At 42.6% G+C, this 16,129-nt stretch overlaps 3 protein-coding genes across 7 annotated transcripts in view; 2 read left to right on the top strand and 1 right to left on the bottom strand.

Annotated features, from left to right (window-relative positions):
* Positions 1-5,889, top strand: part of ankhd1 (ankyrin repeat and KH domain containing 1) — a 32,600-nt gene extending 26,711 nt beyond the window's left edge. For all 3 annotated transcript variants that reach the window (XM_049586318.1, XM_049586317.1, XM_049586316.1), the window contains exons 33-39: positions 1,165-2,731; positions 2,871-3,060; positions 3,389-3,505; positions 3,705-3,956; positions 4,667-4,851; positions 4,939-5,106; positions 5,252-5,889. In XM_049586318.1, coding sequence (XP_049442275.1) covers positions 1,165-2,731; positions 2,871-3,060; positions 3,389-3,505; positions 3,705-3,956; positions 4,667-4,851; positions 4,939-5,106; positions 5,252-5,311 — 2,539 coding nt within the window. In that variant the 3' untranslated portion in view covers positions 5,312-5,889. The remainder of the gene's footprint in view (positions 1-1,164; positions 2,732-2,870; positions 3,061-3,388; positions 3,506-3,704; positions 3,957-4,666; positions 4,852-4,938; positions 5,107-5,251) is intronic.
* Positions 5,890-7,129: 1,240 nt separating this feature from the next.
* higd2a (HIG1 hypoxia inducible domain family, member 2A) lies at positions 7,130-9,631 on the top strand. Its single transcript, XM_049586323.1, has 2 exons — positions 7,130-7,355; positions 9,039-9,631. The coding sequence occupies exons 1-2, from the start codon at positions 7,169-7,171 to the stop codon at positions 9,203-9,205; spliced, it is 354 nt and encodes a 117-aa protein (XP_049442280.1). The 5' UTR covers positions 7,130-7,168; the 3' UTR covers positions 9,206-9,631.
* A 575-nt stretch (positions 9,632-10,206) lies between these two features.
* cltb (clathrin, light chain B) lies at positions 10,207-15,294 on the bottom strand. Of its 3 annotated transcripts, XM_049586320.1 has the most exons (6): positions 14,854-15,294; positions 14,164-14,210; positions 13,829-13,946; positions 13,527-13,638; positions 12,188-12,208; positions 10,207-11,295 (listed from the first exon to the last, which is right to left on the bottom strand). In XM_049586320.1, the coding sequence occupies exons 1-6, from the start codon at positions 15,020-15,022 to the stop codon at positions 11,124-11,126; spliced, it is 639 nt and encodes a 212-aa protein (XP_049442277.1). In that variant the 5' UTR covers positions 15,023-15,294; the 3' UTR covers positions 10,207-11,123. The 3 variants fall into 3 exon arrangements, with proteins under 3 accessions (XP_049442277.1, XP_049442278.1, XP_049442279.1); XM_049586321.1 differs by lacking the exon at positions 12,188-12,208; XM_049586322.1 differs by lacking the exons at positions 10,207-11,295; positions 12,188-12,208 and adding an exon at positions 11,662-11,734.
* Between the last annotated feature and the right edge of the window lie 835 nt (positions 15,295-16,129).

The raw sequence follows: 16,129 nt of genomic DNA, 5'->3' as shown, positions 1-16,129 counted from the left end.
ATTAATAGTGCTGCTGAGGACAAGTACTGCAGGATGAAAATAAAACCAGAAAATGATCTGATACATAAAATGATCAGCCCTCTCAGGCCTGTAAGATCTAGAGCAAATTTTACAACAAAAAAGTCTGCCACTACAACAGTCGTGGGGAACATAGGCTCAGTTCCATATGCAGAGCAGATCCTTGAGTCAAATGTTGATCAGGCCAGCTGTATTTCACTCACACTGGTATGTCAGGTGGAAGTGTTAAGTTTTTAGACTCTGGTGGATGTGTTGCCCGCATCTTGGTCTGCCATTGTTATGGTGAAAATAGCAAACATGCACATCTGCTATTGCTAGTGCATAGCTCACAGTGTTTCCTGTGTACTCAGAAACTAGATTTGAGATAAGAAGGCTGATAGCACGAGAAGAATGATGCAGCAGCTATATTTGACCGAGGACTTTACACACCGGCAGAGGCTTTAATAACTACATGTGATGTAGACCATTGGAAAAAGTGTTGCTTCCTGTTTTTCAGAAAATGGGGGTGTGGTTTATAGTTGGACATAATCTATTACCATGGCAACCCGACTGTCAAAGCTATAGCATTGATATTAGCATAGATAGATGCCATTTGTAACATAAGTTATGAGGTGAAGGATTTTTCTCCACCGCCTTCACCAAAAGGAAATGTAAATCAGTAAATATGACTCTATTGCTGGCTGGAATTCAGTCACTTCTGATAACAACCGCATAGCTTAATTAGTTAACTGACAGTTTATAAGGGCAACTAGTAACTTTGCAACAACCTAAAGAAATACCCTAATTTAAAATCAATATTTCCGGTCAACTTCCAGTTATCTCAGATAAGTACGTTAGCCATAGCCTACTGTATATCAGCTGCTTTAAATGGCAAATGGTGTGACTAATCAATATTGTTCAGAAATGACTGAAATGTCATCAAAATGCCAAAATATACTGAATCAGGGCTGAAACTGTGCAGCGCAACCTATGCAAAAACTGAGGACCTAAAAAGGGACCATACGGGGACTAAGCCATTAAGCTTTTTTTGGTTGTGTGCTGGACTATCTCACAATTTTATCAGCCTGAATTACGTCATCCCTTTTGATTTGTTCTACTTTTTAAAACAAGAACTTAGTCTGAATGAAGTGTGTTTTGCTGTTTTAGAGGAGGGACGGAGTCTACAAGGTATGCAGTACAGCTGATCAACGCTCTAATCCAAGACCCAGCCAAAGAGCTTGAAGATCTGATCCCCAGGAATCACATCAGAGCCCCAGGCTCTAAAACGACCTCAGCTTCCTTCCCCAGTACCACAGGGGCCACCAGCGGTTCAACCACTGGGCCAAAGGCCCTGAGCTCGTTGGTCACCTCCACAGGCGTCTCGTTCCAGCCCTCTTCATCCTCGTCTTCACCCTCCTCTCAAGCTGCGGGAAAGATCGGGAAGGGGTTGTCATCAAACGTCAGACAGCCCTTCCCTGTGTCTCTGCCCTTGGCGTACGCCCACCCTCAGCTGGCTCTACTGGCTGCTCAGACCATGCACCAGATCAGACACCCTCGTCTACCCATGGCCCAGTTTGGTGGCACCTTCTCTCCCGCCGCCAGCACCTGGGGACCCTTCCCTGTGCGTCCAGTGAGTCCTGGCAGTGCTAACAGCTCCCCTAAGCACAATGGAGGAACCAACAGCACCGGAGGCCAGGCCAGACCCAACTCCACTCATAGCGAGCACAGCAACGCAGCCAGCTCAGGAGCCTCAGTCACGACCACCAACACCACCACCACCAGTGCTCCTAACACATCTACAGCTGCAGCTTCACCTCATACTCCTAACCCTACTCCATACAATCCCCAGCCGAGCGTCCCCACTCCTTCATCAGTCAGAAAACAGCTCTTTGCCCCAGACCCCAAGCCTGCTGGTGTCACCCCTGTGTCTGTTGCTGCCACGTCTACTAGTGGCAGCAGTGCAGTACGAGGCACAGGTTCTCCTGCACATCATAGTTCCACTACAACAACCGCTAACGCCCCTCAGCAGCCAGTCGGACCTATCTCACAGCCCCCCATCCAGCCAACGAAAACAGAGCCCAGTGCTGTTGCCCCTCCTGGAAAAGACAAGCCCTCTCTATCTGTTGAGAACCAGGCTGTTTCTGTCAGTGAGAGCATCAACTCCGTGGGTTTCAGTGCCCCCGCCATGGCTTTACCTCCGAAGCCAGAGCCTCGACAGCAGTTACCTCCTCCTCCCTCCTCTGTACCATCCACAGAGGCTCCACCACCCCTCCTTAACCCACAGCCCAGCTCCCACCACCCCTCAGCGCCTCCTCCTGTCCTCTCACACAATGTTGCACACCCCAACAACACTGTACCCCATTTCTCAGCCCCTGCCCCCCGAGTCTCCCATCGTATGCAGCCACCAGGGCCTTACTACTCCCTTCCTGAGCAGCAGCAGCAGCAACAAACGCAACAGCAGCAACAGTCTGTGTTTGTGCCCTTCAACGCTCAGCAAGAACCTCCGAAACAGTCCCAAAACCAGACGTCCCAGCCGACAAATTTGCCTCCACAAGCCCAGACCCAAGCTCAAGCCCAGGCTCCAGGCTCTCTTCAGGTCTCTGCTAACCTGGGAATGATGAACGGTTCCCAGATGCAGCATGTGGCCAACACAGGCAAGCCACAGCAGATACCCCCGAACTTCGGCCCTGCAGGCCTCTTCAACTTCAGCAGCATCTTTGATAACAATAGCCAGGTGAGTTGGAGTAATATTTTATTTCAGCTGTTCACATGTAGTAATTTTGACTGACAAAGATGGTGTTCAAATAGCTAAATAACTTAGCTTAAATATCATCATCCATACTCAGTAATTACAACATTATCAATTGTTGCAGGTTGGAAACAATCAGGTGTGGGGTGCATGCCATCTGCCAGCTCGATCACCTCCAGAGCAGTCGTACTCAGCCCCACCAGCCTACATGAGCATGGGCCAGATGGAGAACATGATGCCACCACCTCCTCCGGACAGCTCCAAAGCGCCTGGCTACCGCTCTGCCTCACAGAGGATGGTCAACAGCCCCATCGGTATGACTGTCATTATCACAGTGTGCACGTGATCATTGTGTTGATGTTTATTTAAGCAGGCTAAATTCAGTAATTAAATCCCTTTAAGATTAAGGATTAGTTTTTAAGAGGAACCTAATTTAAATAACTGCATCAAAGTGGGGGGTATTAACTGCATGTGCTAACAAATAGAATAAAAAAAAAATCCTACACACATCAGAAAAGTTAGTATAGTTAACGTGTCTTAACAAAAGGCCTCGTACTTTTTAGAGTGGTGAAGTTTTGAGGTATATTCTGCTGTCTCCTGTGCTCAATAATGAGCTTTCTCTTTAATTGTGTGCGCCCACAGCGTTGACCAGCTATGCCACCAGTATCTCTGGCAGCCCTGTGTATCTGCACGGTCACGGCACACCCTCATTCAGCAGACAGCACTTTTCCCCTCACCCTTGGAGTGCTTCCACATCAGGTAGTAAGCTCACACTCAAACCTTTCAGCCTTTATTATCTATTTGGACTTCTAAAAAAAAGTAGTTTGGTAACCCTTTTTAAATTCATGAGTAGTATTTTTACTGGCTTCTTTTTCTTCTACTTTCAAATACTTTCAGATGTTTAAACGTGATCTGCTTCTAACTACTTTTTCCTGCACTGTCTTTCCTCCTCCACCAGGTGAATCTCCTGTCCCGCCTCCCTCTACGGTGTCATCCTCCGCCCTCTCCACCTCAGCCGTGCCCCCTCCTCCCCAGCCTAAGCAGGGCAGCTCCTCGCAGCAGGACCGGAAGGTTCCCCCACCCATCGGCACAGAGCGGCTGGCCAGGATCAGGCAGACGGGTTCCGTCAACCCGCCTCTCCTCACCACCAGCTACACGGCATCTGTGGGACAGGGAGGCATTTGGTCATTCGGGGTCGGCAGTGCTTCGGGTAAGAGCGAATGCGAAATTTGTTGTGGTATTTTGTCTTCCTTTTTTGTTTGTTAGAATTTAGACACAGGTGAAGATGGAAAAATAGTTTGACTTAAACACAACCACATATTTTAATTATTTAAGTGAGTGAAGTGTTTTGCTCGCTGCTTTTACATTGCAGGGCACTTCGCGTTTTTCTGCTCTATGCATGGAGTTTTTTTCCCCAGTGTCTGATTGGATGAATTAAGAGGTGGGCCCTCTGTGGTTGCGACGACAACAAGTGGTAGCATACAGTTCATGGTTTGTAGTAGGCTAACAATAGCTCACTTTTTCAAAATGGCCTCAGGCAAGCTGGAAGACATATCTGAACAAATTGTAGCCTGAACTTCTTTCTGACATTATACCAACCGTAATTAGGCCCAGTGATTGACAGCAGATTATCAAACTGTCCCAGACTCATCCTAAAATAAGTACCACCAGCTGGTCCACAAGACTCCCTGTGATTTATCCGCTTTGTGAGGATCTCTGTCTTTGTTTCCTTGTGTCCAATGCACGATTTGGGAGCAGCCTCTCACCCTCAGAGCCAGAGCAAGTGCCCTCCACCAGTCTATTTTTATGCAGCTTTTAAGGTTTTGTAGGCTGCAACACATAGTGTCTAATGGAGGCCTTACTGTGCAGTAGTAGCTGATATCCTTTAATGATGTTAACCCTCTGTGTGTCTTGATGCAGAGGCCATGTCCGGTTGGTCCCAGCCCCTGATGAGCAGCCACATGATGCACCCTCAGCTGCAGGCGGAGCAGTCAGCCTTCTCTCAGCACCAGCCCATGGAGCAGGATGACACAGGCATTGCAAACCCTGCTAACAACTACCACCAGCCTCAGCATTTGCCCAACAGTTACATGGACTTCCCAAAGGTAACACAAAGCCATCGCTCTGCAGATGATTTTAACCCGTTCCTCTCATGAACACGTTTTATTAATCATATGTTATTGTCTGCTAAGGGGATGCCTATGTCAATGTATGGAGGAACCATGCTGCCCCCTCATCCTCCCATGGCAGAGGGGCCGGGGGGACCGATGTACAATGGTTTGCACGCTGGTGACCCTGCATGGAGCCCCATTATCAAAGTGGTCCCAAACAATGCAGATAACTCTGACCCACAGCAGCAGGTATGTCCTCTTTTATTGTAGCCATGCTGTCTCATCACATGCTTGGAGTTAAACAGTCAGGCTTGCATTACTGCCATTAATCAGATATAACATTTGGCTACAGTCGTTCTAACACGTACTTTTTATTGGTCCCCTCTTCCCGCAGGTGTGGCCTGGTACCTGGGCACCTCATGTGGGCAATGTGCACCTGAACCACGTCAACTAGACAGCGTCCACAGCAATCAAACGCACACAGCATGACCCACAGCGCAAACATGAAAAACCAACTGACGAATATGACCGAATAAGACAACGAAAAAAGAAAAACGTACAACATGTTAACTTTAGTAGAGACCTGAGAGTGCAGAGCAGAGGTTAAAGAATTGGAAGTTCTCTCGACGCCATTCTTTGATGTGCCTATCTCAAACAAATAAAGAGGATAATTGGGCGAGAGCTGTTATCAGTGTCCCAATGATGCAAACAAACATGCGCGATCACCTGTTCAACAGGATCCATTCTCTGCGTAGTTTAGCGATTTTGACTTAAACCCACATACACCGTTCTTGGGCTGCAGGGGGCTCAACATGAAGTAGCTATTTAAACTTGGCCCAGAACTAGATGATGATTACCTAAAGAGAAAGAGAAATCAGAACCTTTTAGAGTGGTAAATACATGTATAATTGTTTACATACTAAAAAGGGTTAAAATGAGAGTAAATTTCATGTCGTATAGTGGCTCTACTTTATGTAGCCTGTATTAATGTGAAATATTTACCTTAATATTCAATAAAAAGATTGAAAAGTATGTGTGCTGTTTTGTGATCTCTACTGTTCTTTCAACTTCGACTTGGTACACGTTTCATCTAATGAGATAGTCAGTTTTGGCTCCTTTTTGGGCATCCTTTTCACAGTCCACTTCACAGCTGGAGTCTTTGTGCAGTCTGGAGATCGATCTTTATGGTTACAAATTGGCCTTGAAGATCAGTCAGATTTCTCTTTGGTAACTGTATTTCACTGAGATATGTAAGTTTAGTTTTTAATTTTTTTTAGCTGAGAATAGAGACATCTGGATGGGCTTCACTTCAATAATTTCTAACTCCAATATCATACCTTGAAAAATATCCATATTTAAGAAATTTTCAATACCTTTCAATATGACTGCTCTTTTCTTGGTTATTAGCACAGAATAGCAGAAAGGCTGTGATTAACATTAATAAGAGAGAGAGCTAGTGTATCAATACAACAGAAAATGAGTATTAAAACTGTCTGAAATATTCAGAATTTATATTTTTGACACTACTTCACTGTCATGACCAGTGACACTCAGACATGATGCATGCTTTGCTGGAGTTTGACCATGGACTACATGGAGAATCTTGCAGGGGTATTGAAGAAATAAATTGGAGGCATAACTACCTGTTTCCAACCCGAAAATACTGCCACTTAGTGGTAAGAGCGGGGGTCCTAAAAAAAAGAGACTGGCAAACATTTTTACCAGTTATACTATTACAGTACTAGTAGTAATTTTGCTATCAATAGCAAAGTCATGATCAAACAAAATGTGGCCCTATCTCACCATAGATTGCAGTTTCTTACAATGGTTAATTCATTGCCACATATTTTTAATTTGTATAGTTGCATTAAGCTTACCTGAGCCTGTAGGCCCCAGTTTACACTTCAATATATCACTACTTCCTTAACTGACAAATGCCAAATGGTTAGTTGACAGTAGGGCTGTATAATATATTGAATTTAGTTAGCAGCAGCAGTTGCTATAAATAAATCATGTTTAATACCATATTAAAGTTTTTACATTTTGAAATTGTTATACCCTAAAGCAAGTTAATGAGTGTTTACCCATATTTTTATGTAAAGGGAGGTGCACTTTATTACACACTAACATTTAAAACGAATTTAGTGCAATGTGTGCACAATGCATGTAGAGCAGGCAGCAGACACCAGGAGGAGGCACTGACACACCTTCCTCTGACGTTTGAAACATCTGAGCTTTTATTGTGAAATCCGGGGTCAAAGTGTAACCGGAAGTGTAGTTCTTCAGCTCGTTGGGTTTGTGTAAGTTAGGCATGGCGGCAACTACAGCACCAGTGGTCCCAGACCAGACGCCTAAATCATCGCCGCCAGCAGCTTTGCCGTTTGACATATCTCAGCCTCCTGTTATCGAAGGCTTCAACCCTCTGCCGAAAGTCAAAGATGAGACGTTCAAAGAGAAGTTCATGAGGAAAACAAAGGAGAACCCGTTTGTCCCAATAGGTGAGTTATACAAGAGTGGCAACACAGCTGAGGGGAGTTACACAAGTGCTGCTCCGAGTCGGTACAACTCGTCCTTTGTTTAAAAAAGATGGTCAAATTATATTTTCGGAGGCATTTACATTTCAACCTAACGGAGCCGACTGTAGCATGCTAGCAATTAGTAACTGCGTATGCTAACGTCAGAGGAAAAGTAGCTAACTTGTTGTATGTGTGTCGGTTTGCGTTTGTCGTCAGCGTCACCAAAAACACCTTGTTGTCACCTGAGTGTCGTCAATGCATGACTTTGACAACAATTGCCAACAACTGTCAAACTTATTTTTGTGTAGTTTGACCTTACTTTATTTTGAAAAACGTATTGAAGCCGTGTTGCCCTTGGTGCAATGCTCTCAAGGTTCTATCGATTCAGGTAACTCGAATAAAACACATAAATAAAAATCTCACTCTTAGTAGTTTGTACTTGTGCATTGTTGGTGTCAGGAGATAAAACATTATCCATCTCTGACATTTGTGCTGCAACCCTTTACATACACACATAGTGGTAAAAGTCCTCCTTTTGTGATGTAAAATTTGAGATCGATGAATTTCTAATTGGTTTAACAACCCTAACTGCATGACAATACGAACACTACAAGAGGTTGAGATTGAAAACGTTTTCCCCCCTCTGATTTGGGTGAACTTACCCTTTAATATTGTGCTTTGACTGCTGTGAGTGCCCCATTGTCTTCATGGTATCCTCCATCTTAATACTGTAATACTTCAATTAGTAGCCCAGGCTATTATTTGCCTAAATCACTGAACTCAACAGACTTATATTAGGGACAGGTGTCTATATGGGACAGGCCTTTAATTTCTTTCACACAAAAGTCTTGCTCAGCAAAGATGAGAAACACAATCAAATTGTTTATTTGGGCCAGTATGAATATTACTTGTATAGAAATTAGGCTTCGAATACCATCAGTTATGTGTTATGCTATGACACTTGTTTCTCTGCACTCAAGGATAATGGCACCTGGCACACTGACACACCACCACTTTGTCCTAACTTTGATTATTTTTAATAAAAACACTTAAGATTATTTTTATCAGTAGACCCTTGTGGGCTTAAGGATATAAATACTTACCGGGTAATCGAAGAATGACTAATATGACTTTATTACGGCTTCAGAAGAAGGGAGTCGTCACTTGTTTTTCGTCATGCTGGTAAACCTGAATGACTTACAGTCCTAATCAATACGTCCTAACCTAGGTAACAATGTGTATCACTCCATACTGACATGGTTTAAACATGTATTATTTGTATGTGCTATCTAAACAGAAAAAATGTTATCTCAAGTGGGTAGGGAACAATCCAGTTTTGTATGTCAAAGAGCATCTATAAAATTTAAGTGCTTGGCAACCAGTCCATGCATCTAATTGAGACAGGCCTTTATTTGTCAAAATGTGAAGCTACACCAGGTTAGTAAAAGAGACTTGGCGTTAAATTGAGACTAGGCTTTTAATTGAGGTTTTACAGTACTTACTTGTCTATCAAAGGAGTATTGGAAGTGTCTATGACATCAAATATAACATCTGTTCATCACTTCTACATTGCTTTCCTGGTTAAAGTCAGCATGTCCAGCACTTGGGCGATATTCTGTCAGACAGTCTACAAGTTGTGTTAATAATTTCCCTTGTGTTCTCCAGGTTGTTTGGGAACAGCAGGAGCGCTGATGTATGGTCTCCGTGCCTTCCATCAAGGGAAAACCAGACAGTCGCAGCTGCTGATGAGGGGGCGTATCTTTGCTCAAGGCTTCACTGTAGTTGCCATTATTGTTGGCGTCTTCACCACAGCTGTGAGACCCAAGCAGTGAAAAGGGACCAACCCCACACCTCAACCACCGCCCATTCAACTTGGAATCAGACCAGATCCAACTTGGACTTGGACTGATTGTGTTATCTGAATGAACTGAATAATGTGTTATGTTTCTAGCATTGTTCAGATACCCTTGTTAATGCCAACGCTATTTATTGTTTGAATATGTGAACTGCTCATGGTTGTTAAATATTTAGCTTCAGAGTAGCACTATGGAACAACTAAGTATAATCAGCTCCTTACCAGCCTGGGTAAGCAAGCTGGATTTCACTTTTAATGTGCTAAAATGGCACTGAAGTAAAATGCTGATAAATATAAAGTGTATGCTTCTTGCTCTTCAGGAAGGTCAGATTTCGAATGTTCCCATGTGTCGTCACCGAAATGATAAATGCATCACCTGACTGGTTATAAAATTTAATTTGAAGCTGATGTCTCATCTGTACTGTGATAAAGCAACACACCCACAACTGTGATCAGGGGACATCTACTCCTCCTTATCCAACCTTTATTTAACAGGTTATTTTAAAAAATCAGTGGGGAAATCCAACACAGTTTTTATATTAATGGCCTGGGTGAGTAGATCTAGATGGAAGGAGACTTTGACACAAAACAGGCCCAGTCTAAATGCCCACCTTTGACACAAAACATACTTTTCATTTCACTTCAATTCTCAAACATGAGGGCTTCAAATATATTAGGAATGTAACAGCATTTTGTGAAGCATGGTGGCCGTGCACCTCTTGCTTCTTGGACTTCTTATGTTGCCTGTGTCTAACATTTAAATGCTTTAAACTGTGGGTGAATCCCTCAAACACCAGTATCACCATAGCACAGGCTTCAGCAATGTGCGTCAGAGTATGCAAAGGTGGATGTTTGCACTGGGCCACACATGATTTAAGATCCTCACACATCAACTGGACAAACTCAAATTCAAGTGATTATGTCCTGGGCATTTAGATGGCAACAGTCTTAGCTTGGAAATATGTGAGGACAAATTAATTTCGGTGATCATACTCCACTTGCTTTTATTTTCCAGTTCCCTTTTAACATTCACTTGTTTCTGTATTCAATATGTCCAAATAGGCAACATGTGAAACAATGTGCAGACATTACCGTTGAAATTGACACCTTATTGATTACCGTTTAAAAAAAATCTAAAACATATTGGTGTAACATGGAACATGGTGCAAGAAAATCAGTGAAATGATAAATCGCACAAACTGTTAATCATGTGAACTCTGAAAATTTAGATGATGTTTCAGAAATCTTTGGTTGTGAATTTTTATTTTTTTGCCTAATTGAATAGGAAATCCATCTGGCTGAATACTCAAAACTGGAGTAAGAGCTACATCAAAAAGGCCACAAGCGTATGTGTTTAAAAGAGAAAAAATATGCAAGCTACGTTAAATATGGTGAGAAGGGATATAATGCAACAGATGTGAACAGACTTTGTGTTGATAATTCTACACCGATGAGAGGCATAAGTGGTTACAATCTAATACGCAATAGTGCTTAAAAAGTGTTTGACATCGACCAAAATGCTAATTTATAAAACAACTAAAAATTGTGCATCCAAAATATTGGCAGAGGCATGCAATAAAACTGACCTAATAACAATTTATAAGTTAAAGGGGAAGGAAAATGTTTAACTTACAGTAACAATATTTTCTTAAGTACAGCTGTGACAAAACTGACCAGCCAGAGGAAGTCGTAACAATAGAGCAGTCCTTCATCTTCTCACAAGAGAGTGTGGGCTAAGTATATTATTTCAATATAATAGGCATCGAGAAAGGCGGGAAGTTTTTCAAAGGTTATAAACATACCAGGATTCTATGGAAAAGGGCGTACAAACTCTTCTGATGCGACGTGAGGTTAAAACTGAATAAAGGCAATGCTTCTAGAACAAAATTCTCCCCCTAGCGCACTAGAGGTGTCTGTTTGAGAGAGATGAGGACAGAGCGCATTCGAGAAACATCCTTTGCCTGTTTGTTGGTTTTCGGATTGAAGTCGCAGAGGCGGGCTACTCTCTCCCATTCGGATCCTGGGCTGTCGCCATCGCTCTCTGCCAGGAAAGCCTCCTCTGATGCTCTGCAGGTGGGAGGGAAAGATATGAATGAGTCGCAGTGATAGAGGGATTTCGGAGCAGTTTCCATAACGGCAAACCCGTCTGAGCCAAACATGGTGCTCAACCACACAGTTCAATCACATGAACAGCACCATGCACATCATACACAATAACTTCATGCGTTTCTTTATATCAATATCAATCAAACACTTTGCTGGAGACATGTTTAATATTTATTACAACCTATGGCTAATGTAACAAATAAATGCAAGAAATACCAAATTAGGCCTTCAAAAAAACCAGACTTTTAGTTGTAGTGTTTGGGGCATGCATCGGGTGTAAATCAACTAGCGATAATTCCTGGGGCGGGGCATACAACATTAAAAAGCATAAGAGTTCTAAACCTACACAAAGCCTATAACATCAGAGTTAGGCTGTTTGTAGAAAGCCTTGTCAGCAATCCTAGACCGCAGGCAAGGCCAGGAAAGCAGGAAAAAGAAGGAGAGAGGAGAACAGTTTCAGTGTCAAACAACAAGCAGCGAAAAGTTAGTCTGCATTAACAAGATTATGTAAGCGACTGAGAAACAGTTCTAATGAGGGTGGAAATAAAAAGGTTCAGGACGGACTGAATACAGTCTTTCTGTCTGCTGTACTACACTGTTGCCAATCAACGAGCTTTCACAACGGCGACTGCAGACGGCTTTGCTGCTCCGCTGTTTTGCGGATGAAAACTGTGACATTTGATCTCTGCTGTTTGCATTCCTTCTAAGCCAGCCAGCTTCCTGTTTTGTTTTCCAGGCACACTGGACACACAGCTTTAGACTAATATCTCATCAGAGGATTGCCTCTCAGTGCTTTCACAGACACAGGGGGAAGAAACTGGCCAAAGCTAGAGCCACAGATGCAGAGTGATACCGTGCCAGACTTGGACAGAGTCTGTTGGAAAGTGTGAGAGAAGAACGGGGTTAGCTCGGTCAAGAAAAGGAAAGGCTGTATTGTTTTTGTGAGTATAAGGAGCCACCCTGACTGCGACCAGACTAAACTAACAATCTTTAAAGCTACAGCTAGTCACTTCTATGAAAATATTTTTTTGGTCATATTTGCTGAAACTGTCAATATATTCTGAAAGATGTAAATGAGACAGTCTGTGAAGAAAATCACATCCCTCCTCCTCTTCTTTCTGCTTTTAATGGCATTTGCTAGAATCGGTCGCGGCTCACCGGAAACAACCAATCAGAGCCGAAGAGTCTCTAACGCGGCTGTATGTCATGTGAATCAGTGCTCGTGAACTGTGGTCAAACTTGGCAGAACTGATCAAATATGAATCAAGATTCTGTTGCTGCAGTGCCTATTTCTCACCTCAAATGTTTTCATAAACATATTTTAGTGTACTGTTTAGCGGTAACATGAGAAAGGTGGTCTGGCTGGTGTTTTGTTTTGCCTCGATTGTTGCTAACATGGTGGCTGGGTCGCAAATGTTCTCATTTTACAGCTAAACAGGACACTGGATTATATTCTGAAAACATTTGAGGTGAGAAATAGGTAATGCAGTGACAGAAGCGTGATTCATATTTGATCAGTGCTGCCTAGTTTGACACTATGACAGCAGCTCATGAGCAGTGTTTGACATGATTGACAGCTGCGTTAAAGACTCCTCAACTCTGACTGGTTGTTCTCATTTATGTGAGGGAGTGCCATCAGAAGTGTAAGCAGAGGAATATAATATTTTTCAGATTATCTGTCTCATTTAGTGCTGTTGAATGTAGTGACAATTTCAGTAAGTATGACAACAGTTTATTTTTTATAAAAGTTACCAGTGACAGCTTTAAGCAGAAGAGAGATTGACTTTTTATATACGCAATAAACACATTTGATGAGCAACACTTTTAAACACGAAACTGCTACACCAATTGTACCAACATTTGATCCCTTGGTGCATAGTCAGACACAAGTGCTTCAATTTTCCACATCACTTATTTTAAAAAAAATCAATTACAAAATATCTACAACTCCAGCTAATATAACAAAGTCTTATGACTATAGTGTTCCTGTTGCCACACGCTGGATCTGACTTGACATGTGCAGTAAATTTAAATAGGCTCTTCCAAGAAAAACTACAATCTGCCAATATGACACTTGAGCTGTTAATCTGAATAAAATGTGTCCAGTGTAGCGATTACAGCATCATCGCATCATAATGACAAACCAACTGTTACTTCCCTGCACATTAACAGGGGACATGTCAGACACTAACCTGTTGTTGGCCTTGTTCTTCTCCATCTGCTCATTCTGGTGTACGTGCCAGTCCTCCAGCTCCTTTTTGGCTTTCTCTCTCCACTCTGCCTCTGCTGCCTTGGATGCTGAGTCTTTGTTAGGGAGCAACATCACAGAAACATTATCAGAGAGGCCTCTAAATTGGGTACCAGCGTGACATGATTAGATAAATTAGATGATGCGTAATTTGTCTTAAAGGTAAACTGCAACATACCACATCAAAGTCATTCATTACAGCTGAAAACTAGGAAATGTATGATGAAGTATGATGTCTTTGCTCACCTAACGCTTCAAGGCGTGTCTTCTGCTCCTCCCTCCACTTGCGTAAACTCTCTGGCTCTTGTCTCTGAATATCCACCTGAGCGATGGCTGCATAGTTGTCTGTTGGGCCATTGGACTCCTGTTGGAGGACATAAAATAGTAACCATATTATTAACAACTACCTATTTGATCCAGATACTTGGTAGATGGCAAATTAAAAACATGACATGCAAGACTGCCAGTACAAAAAAAATGTTTGTTAAATGATTTGAACCAAACCAAACACACAAAGACATATACTTTGCATAATATAAATATAATTTAAGAATAAGGCTGAAGACATCTGTTAAGCTCACCTGAAACAGGTCCCCATTCACTGTGGCAGGCTCCTCTTCGAAACCATCTAACATTGTGACAAGAAAACAAAGTTTAATATTAAAACAAACCTCTTTGATTTCTCCACTTAGCTGCCTTTCCTCGTCACCTGGATTAACTTATGTTCACTGAGACTGTGGCAGAGTCACTTTATTCTTAAGATAAACGTTACAGTAAGACCTGAGAAATGCAGCAGCACCTGTTTGGGCTCTTGTGTTGTCCACGCAGCTTTGTCAGTTAACCAGACAGGTTTTTCCGGAAAAGTAACGTTATCAACAGTTAGCCCCATAACGTTACTATATATAGCTAGAAGTACTCACTTGATCGAAATCAGTGTTTGCTAAAACGCTTTGTTGCACAGTTTGACATTTCTAACCTTTCAACGTCAGGAGGAAGTGCTGTGAATTACTAACGTACGTTGGTGGTGTGCAAACAAACGCACCACGGTCAGCTAACGTTAGCTAAGCTAATAAGCTAACTTTTCCTTTTAGTTTAACTGTAGACTAGCTGACTGTATAAGCTAACTGATGCTAATGTTGACGTGTAACGATGGGGTCATTGTTCCCTAACTATGACCAGTCCAGTCCAAGTACCGGTAGGCACATTAGCTAGCTTTAGTTAGCTTGTTTGCTTGCTAGCCGACGCTGACATTAGCTTAGTCCCAAACTTGCCATAGTTGTCCGGTGCCGGTTGAGACGGCTGTTCGTCCTCCGCACCTTCCAGCGCCCCGAAGCCTTCGCCGTCACCGTCATTCTCTATCCCCGCTATCTCACTCTCCTGTTGAGCCAGGAAAGCAGCGGCTGGGTCCTCTTCGGTCGGGTGTGCGCCGTTGTCGGCCATCTTTCACAAAAGTGTTTACAAGTTTAACTGAGCTTGGGTTGGTTGAGCTAGCTTAACGTCAAAGACACAAAATTAGGCCACCGGTTCTGCAACGTTAATACAAACAACTTTTTAAAAAAATCCCCTAATATAATCTAGTCCAGGTAGACTAGAGTAACCACAGGGCAAACGATTAAACCGTATGAAATTTACAATCTGAGCTTCGACTTAAGGCCGTTACTGATGATTCATGATTTCTTGACTTGCTCCAGCTACTGTGATGATGGAGCAGGGCAGCACCCTGAGGGTACCATTGCCTTTTGTTGCAGTTTGTCTCCATCTGCTGACCGGCTGCTGCATCGCTTTACCAGGTCCTTAGGTTCATTTCATCAAAAGCTATACACAAGGCCTACTGTAGTATATGGCCACAGCATCATTTCAAAGTGATGTTTCAAATGTTACTGTTACTTGCACCTGTAGTAATGACAATAGGTCAAGCCAGGGATACTCAACTTGCATTGCCTGGGGGCCACTTTTGCAGAATGACTGGAGGTCAGGGGCCAGTCAGCAGCCCTGCACATGTACATGTTAATAAACAAGCTCTATTTTAATGCTTTTTTTATGCACTCTGGCATAAGTATATTAAAAGTATGAAAAAGTCCCCAGTGTGAATCAAGTCATTTCCACTGTGAATTAGAAAATAGTTGGTGATAGGGCTGCATGATATGCAAAAACAATCATATTGCGATTACTCTGAGAGATATTGGGATTTTGATATGAGTTGTAACTTTAGTGGGAATGGTCATTTTTGCATTTGGTTTTCAAAAATGATGATGATGTGATCTTTGCTGGGGTCCGTGCCAAAGCTGGGGTGTCTCTGTAGCATTACAATGCTTCATTCGTAATGGTATGTTGTGACATATTTTATCTTCATCAAAAATTGCAGCTCCTACAATATGAATATTGCACCTGACCATATTGCGATGTCAATAATATTTTGAGTAATTGTGCACCCCTAGTTGGAGGGTGCACCCAGCACTCTATTGGGAGCCAGATTCCATAAATTGAGCTAAGTGTGATGTAGCACATATTATAGGCCTATGCAAAAAACTCAGCAGACAATTTGAA

Source organism: Epinephelus fuscoguttatus, linkage group LG9, assembly GCF_011397635.1.
Source record: "Epinephelus fuscoguttatus linkage group LG9, E.fuscoguttatus.final_Chr_v1".
Classification (NCBI taxonomy): Eukaryota; Metazoa; Chordata; class Actinopteri; order Perciformes; family Serranidae; genus Epinephelus; species Epinephelus fuscoguttatus.
The sequence above is the reverse complement of the archived record's forward strand: the minus strand, read 5'-3'. Positions and strand labels throughout refer to the sequence as shown.

Excerpts from the sequence above, each read along its gene's own strand:
- cltb (XM_049586320.1), bottom strand. The coding sequence starts at position 15,022 with ATGGCCGACAACGGCGCACACCCGACCGAAGAGGACCCAGCCGCTGCT. Across the intron at positions 14,211-14,853 it reads ACCGGCACCGGACAACTATG|ATGGTTTCGAAGAGGAGCCT; the intron begins GCAAGTTTGGGA and ends TCACAATGTTAG. Across the intron at positions 13,639-13,828 it reads GACACGCCTTGAAGCGTTAG|ACTCAGCATCCAAGGCAGCA; the intron begins GTGAGCAAAGAC and ends TCCCTAACAAAG.
- higd2a (XM_049586323.1), top strand. The coding sequence starts at position 7,169 with ATGGCGGCAACTACAGCACCAGTGGTCCCAGACCAGACGCCTAAATCA. Across the intron at positions 7,356-9,038 it reads GAACCCGTTTGTCCCAATAG|GTTGTTTGGGAACAGCAGGA; the intron begins GTGAGTTATACA and ends TGTGTTCTCCAG.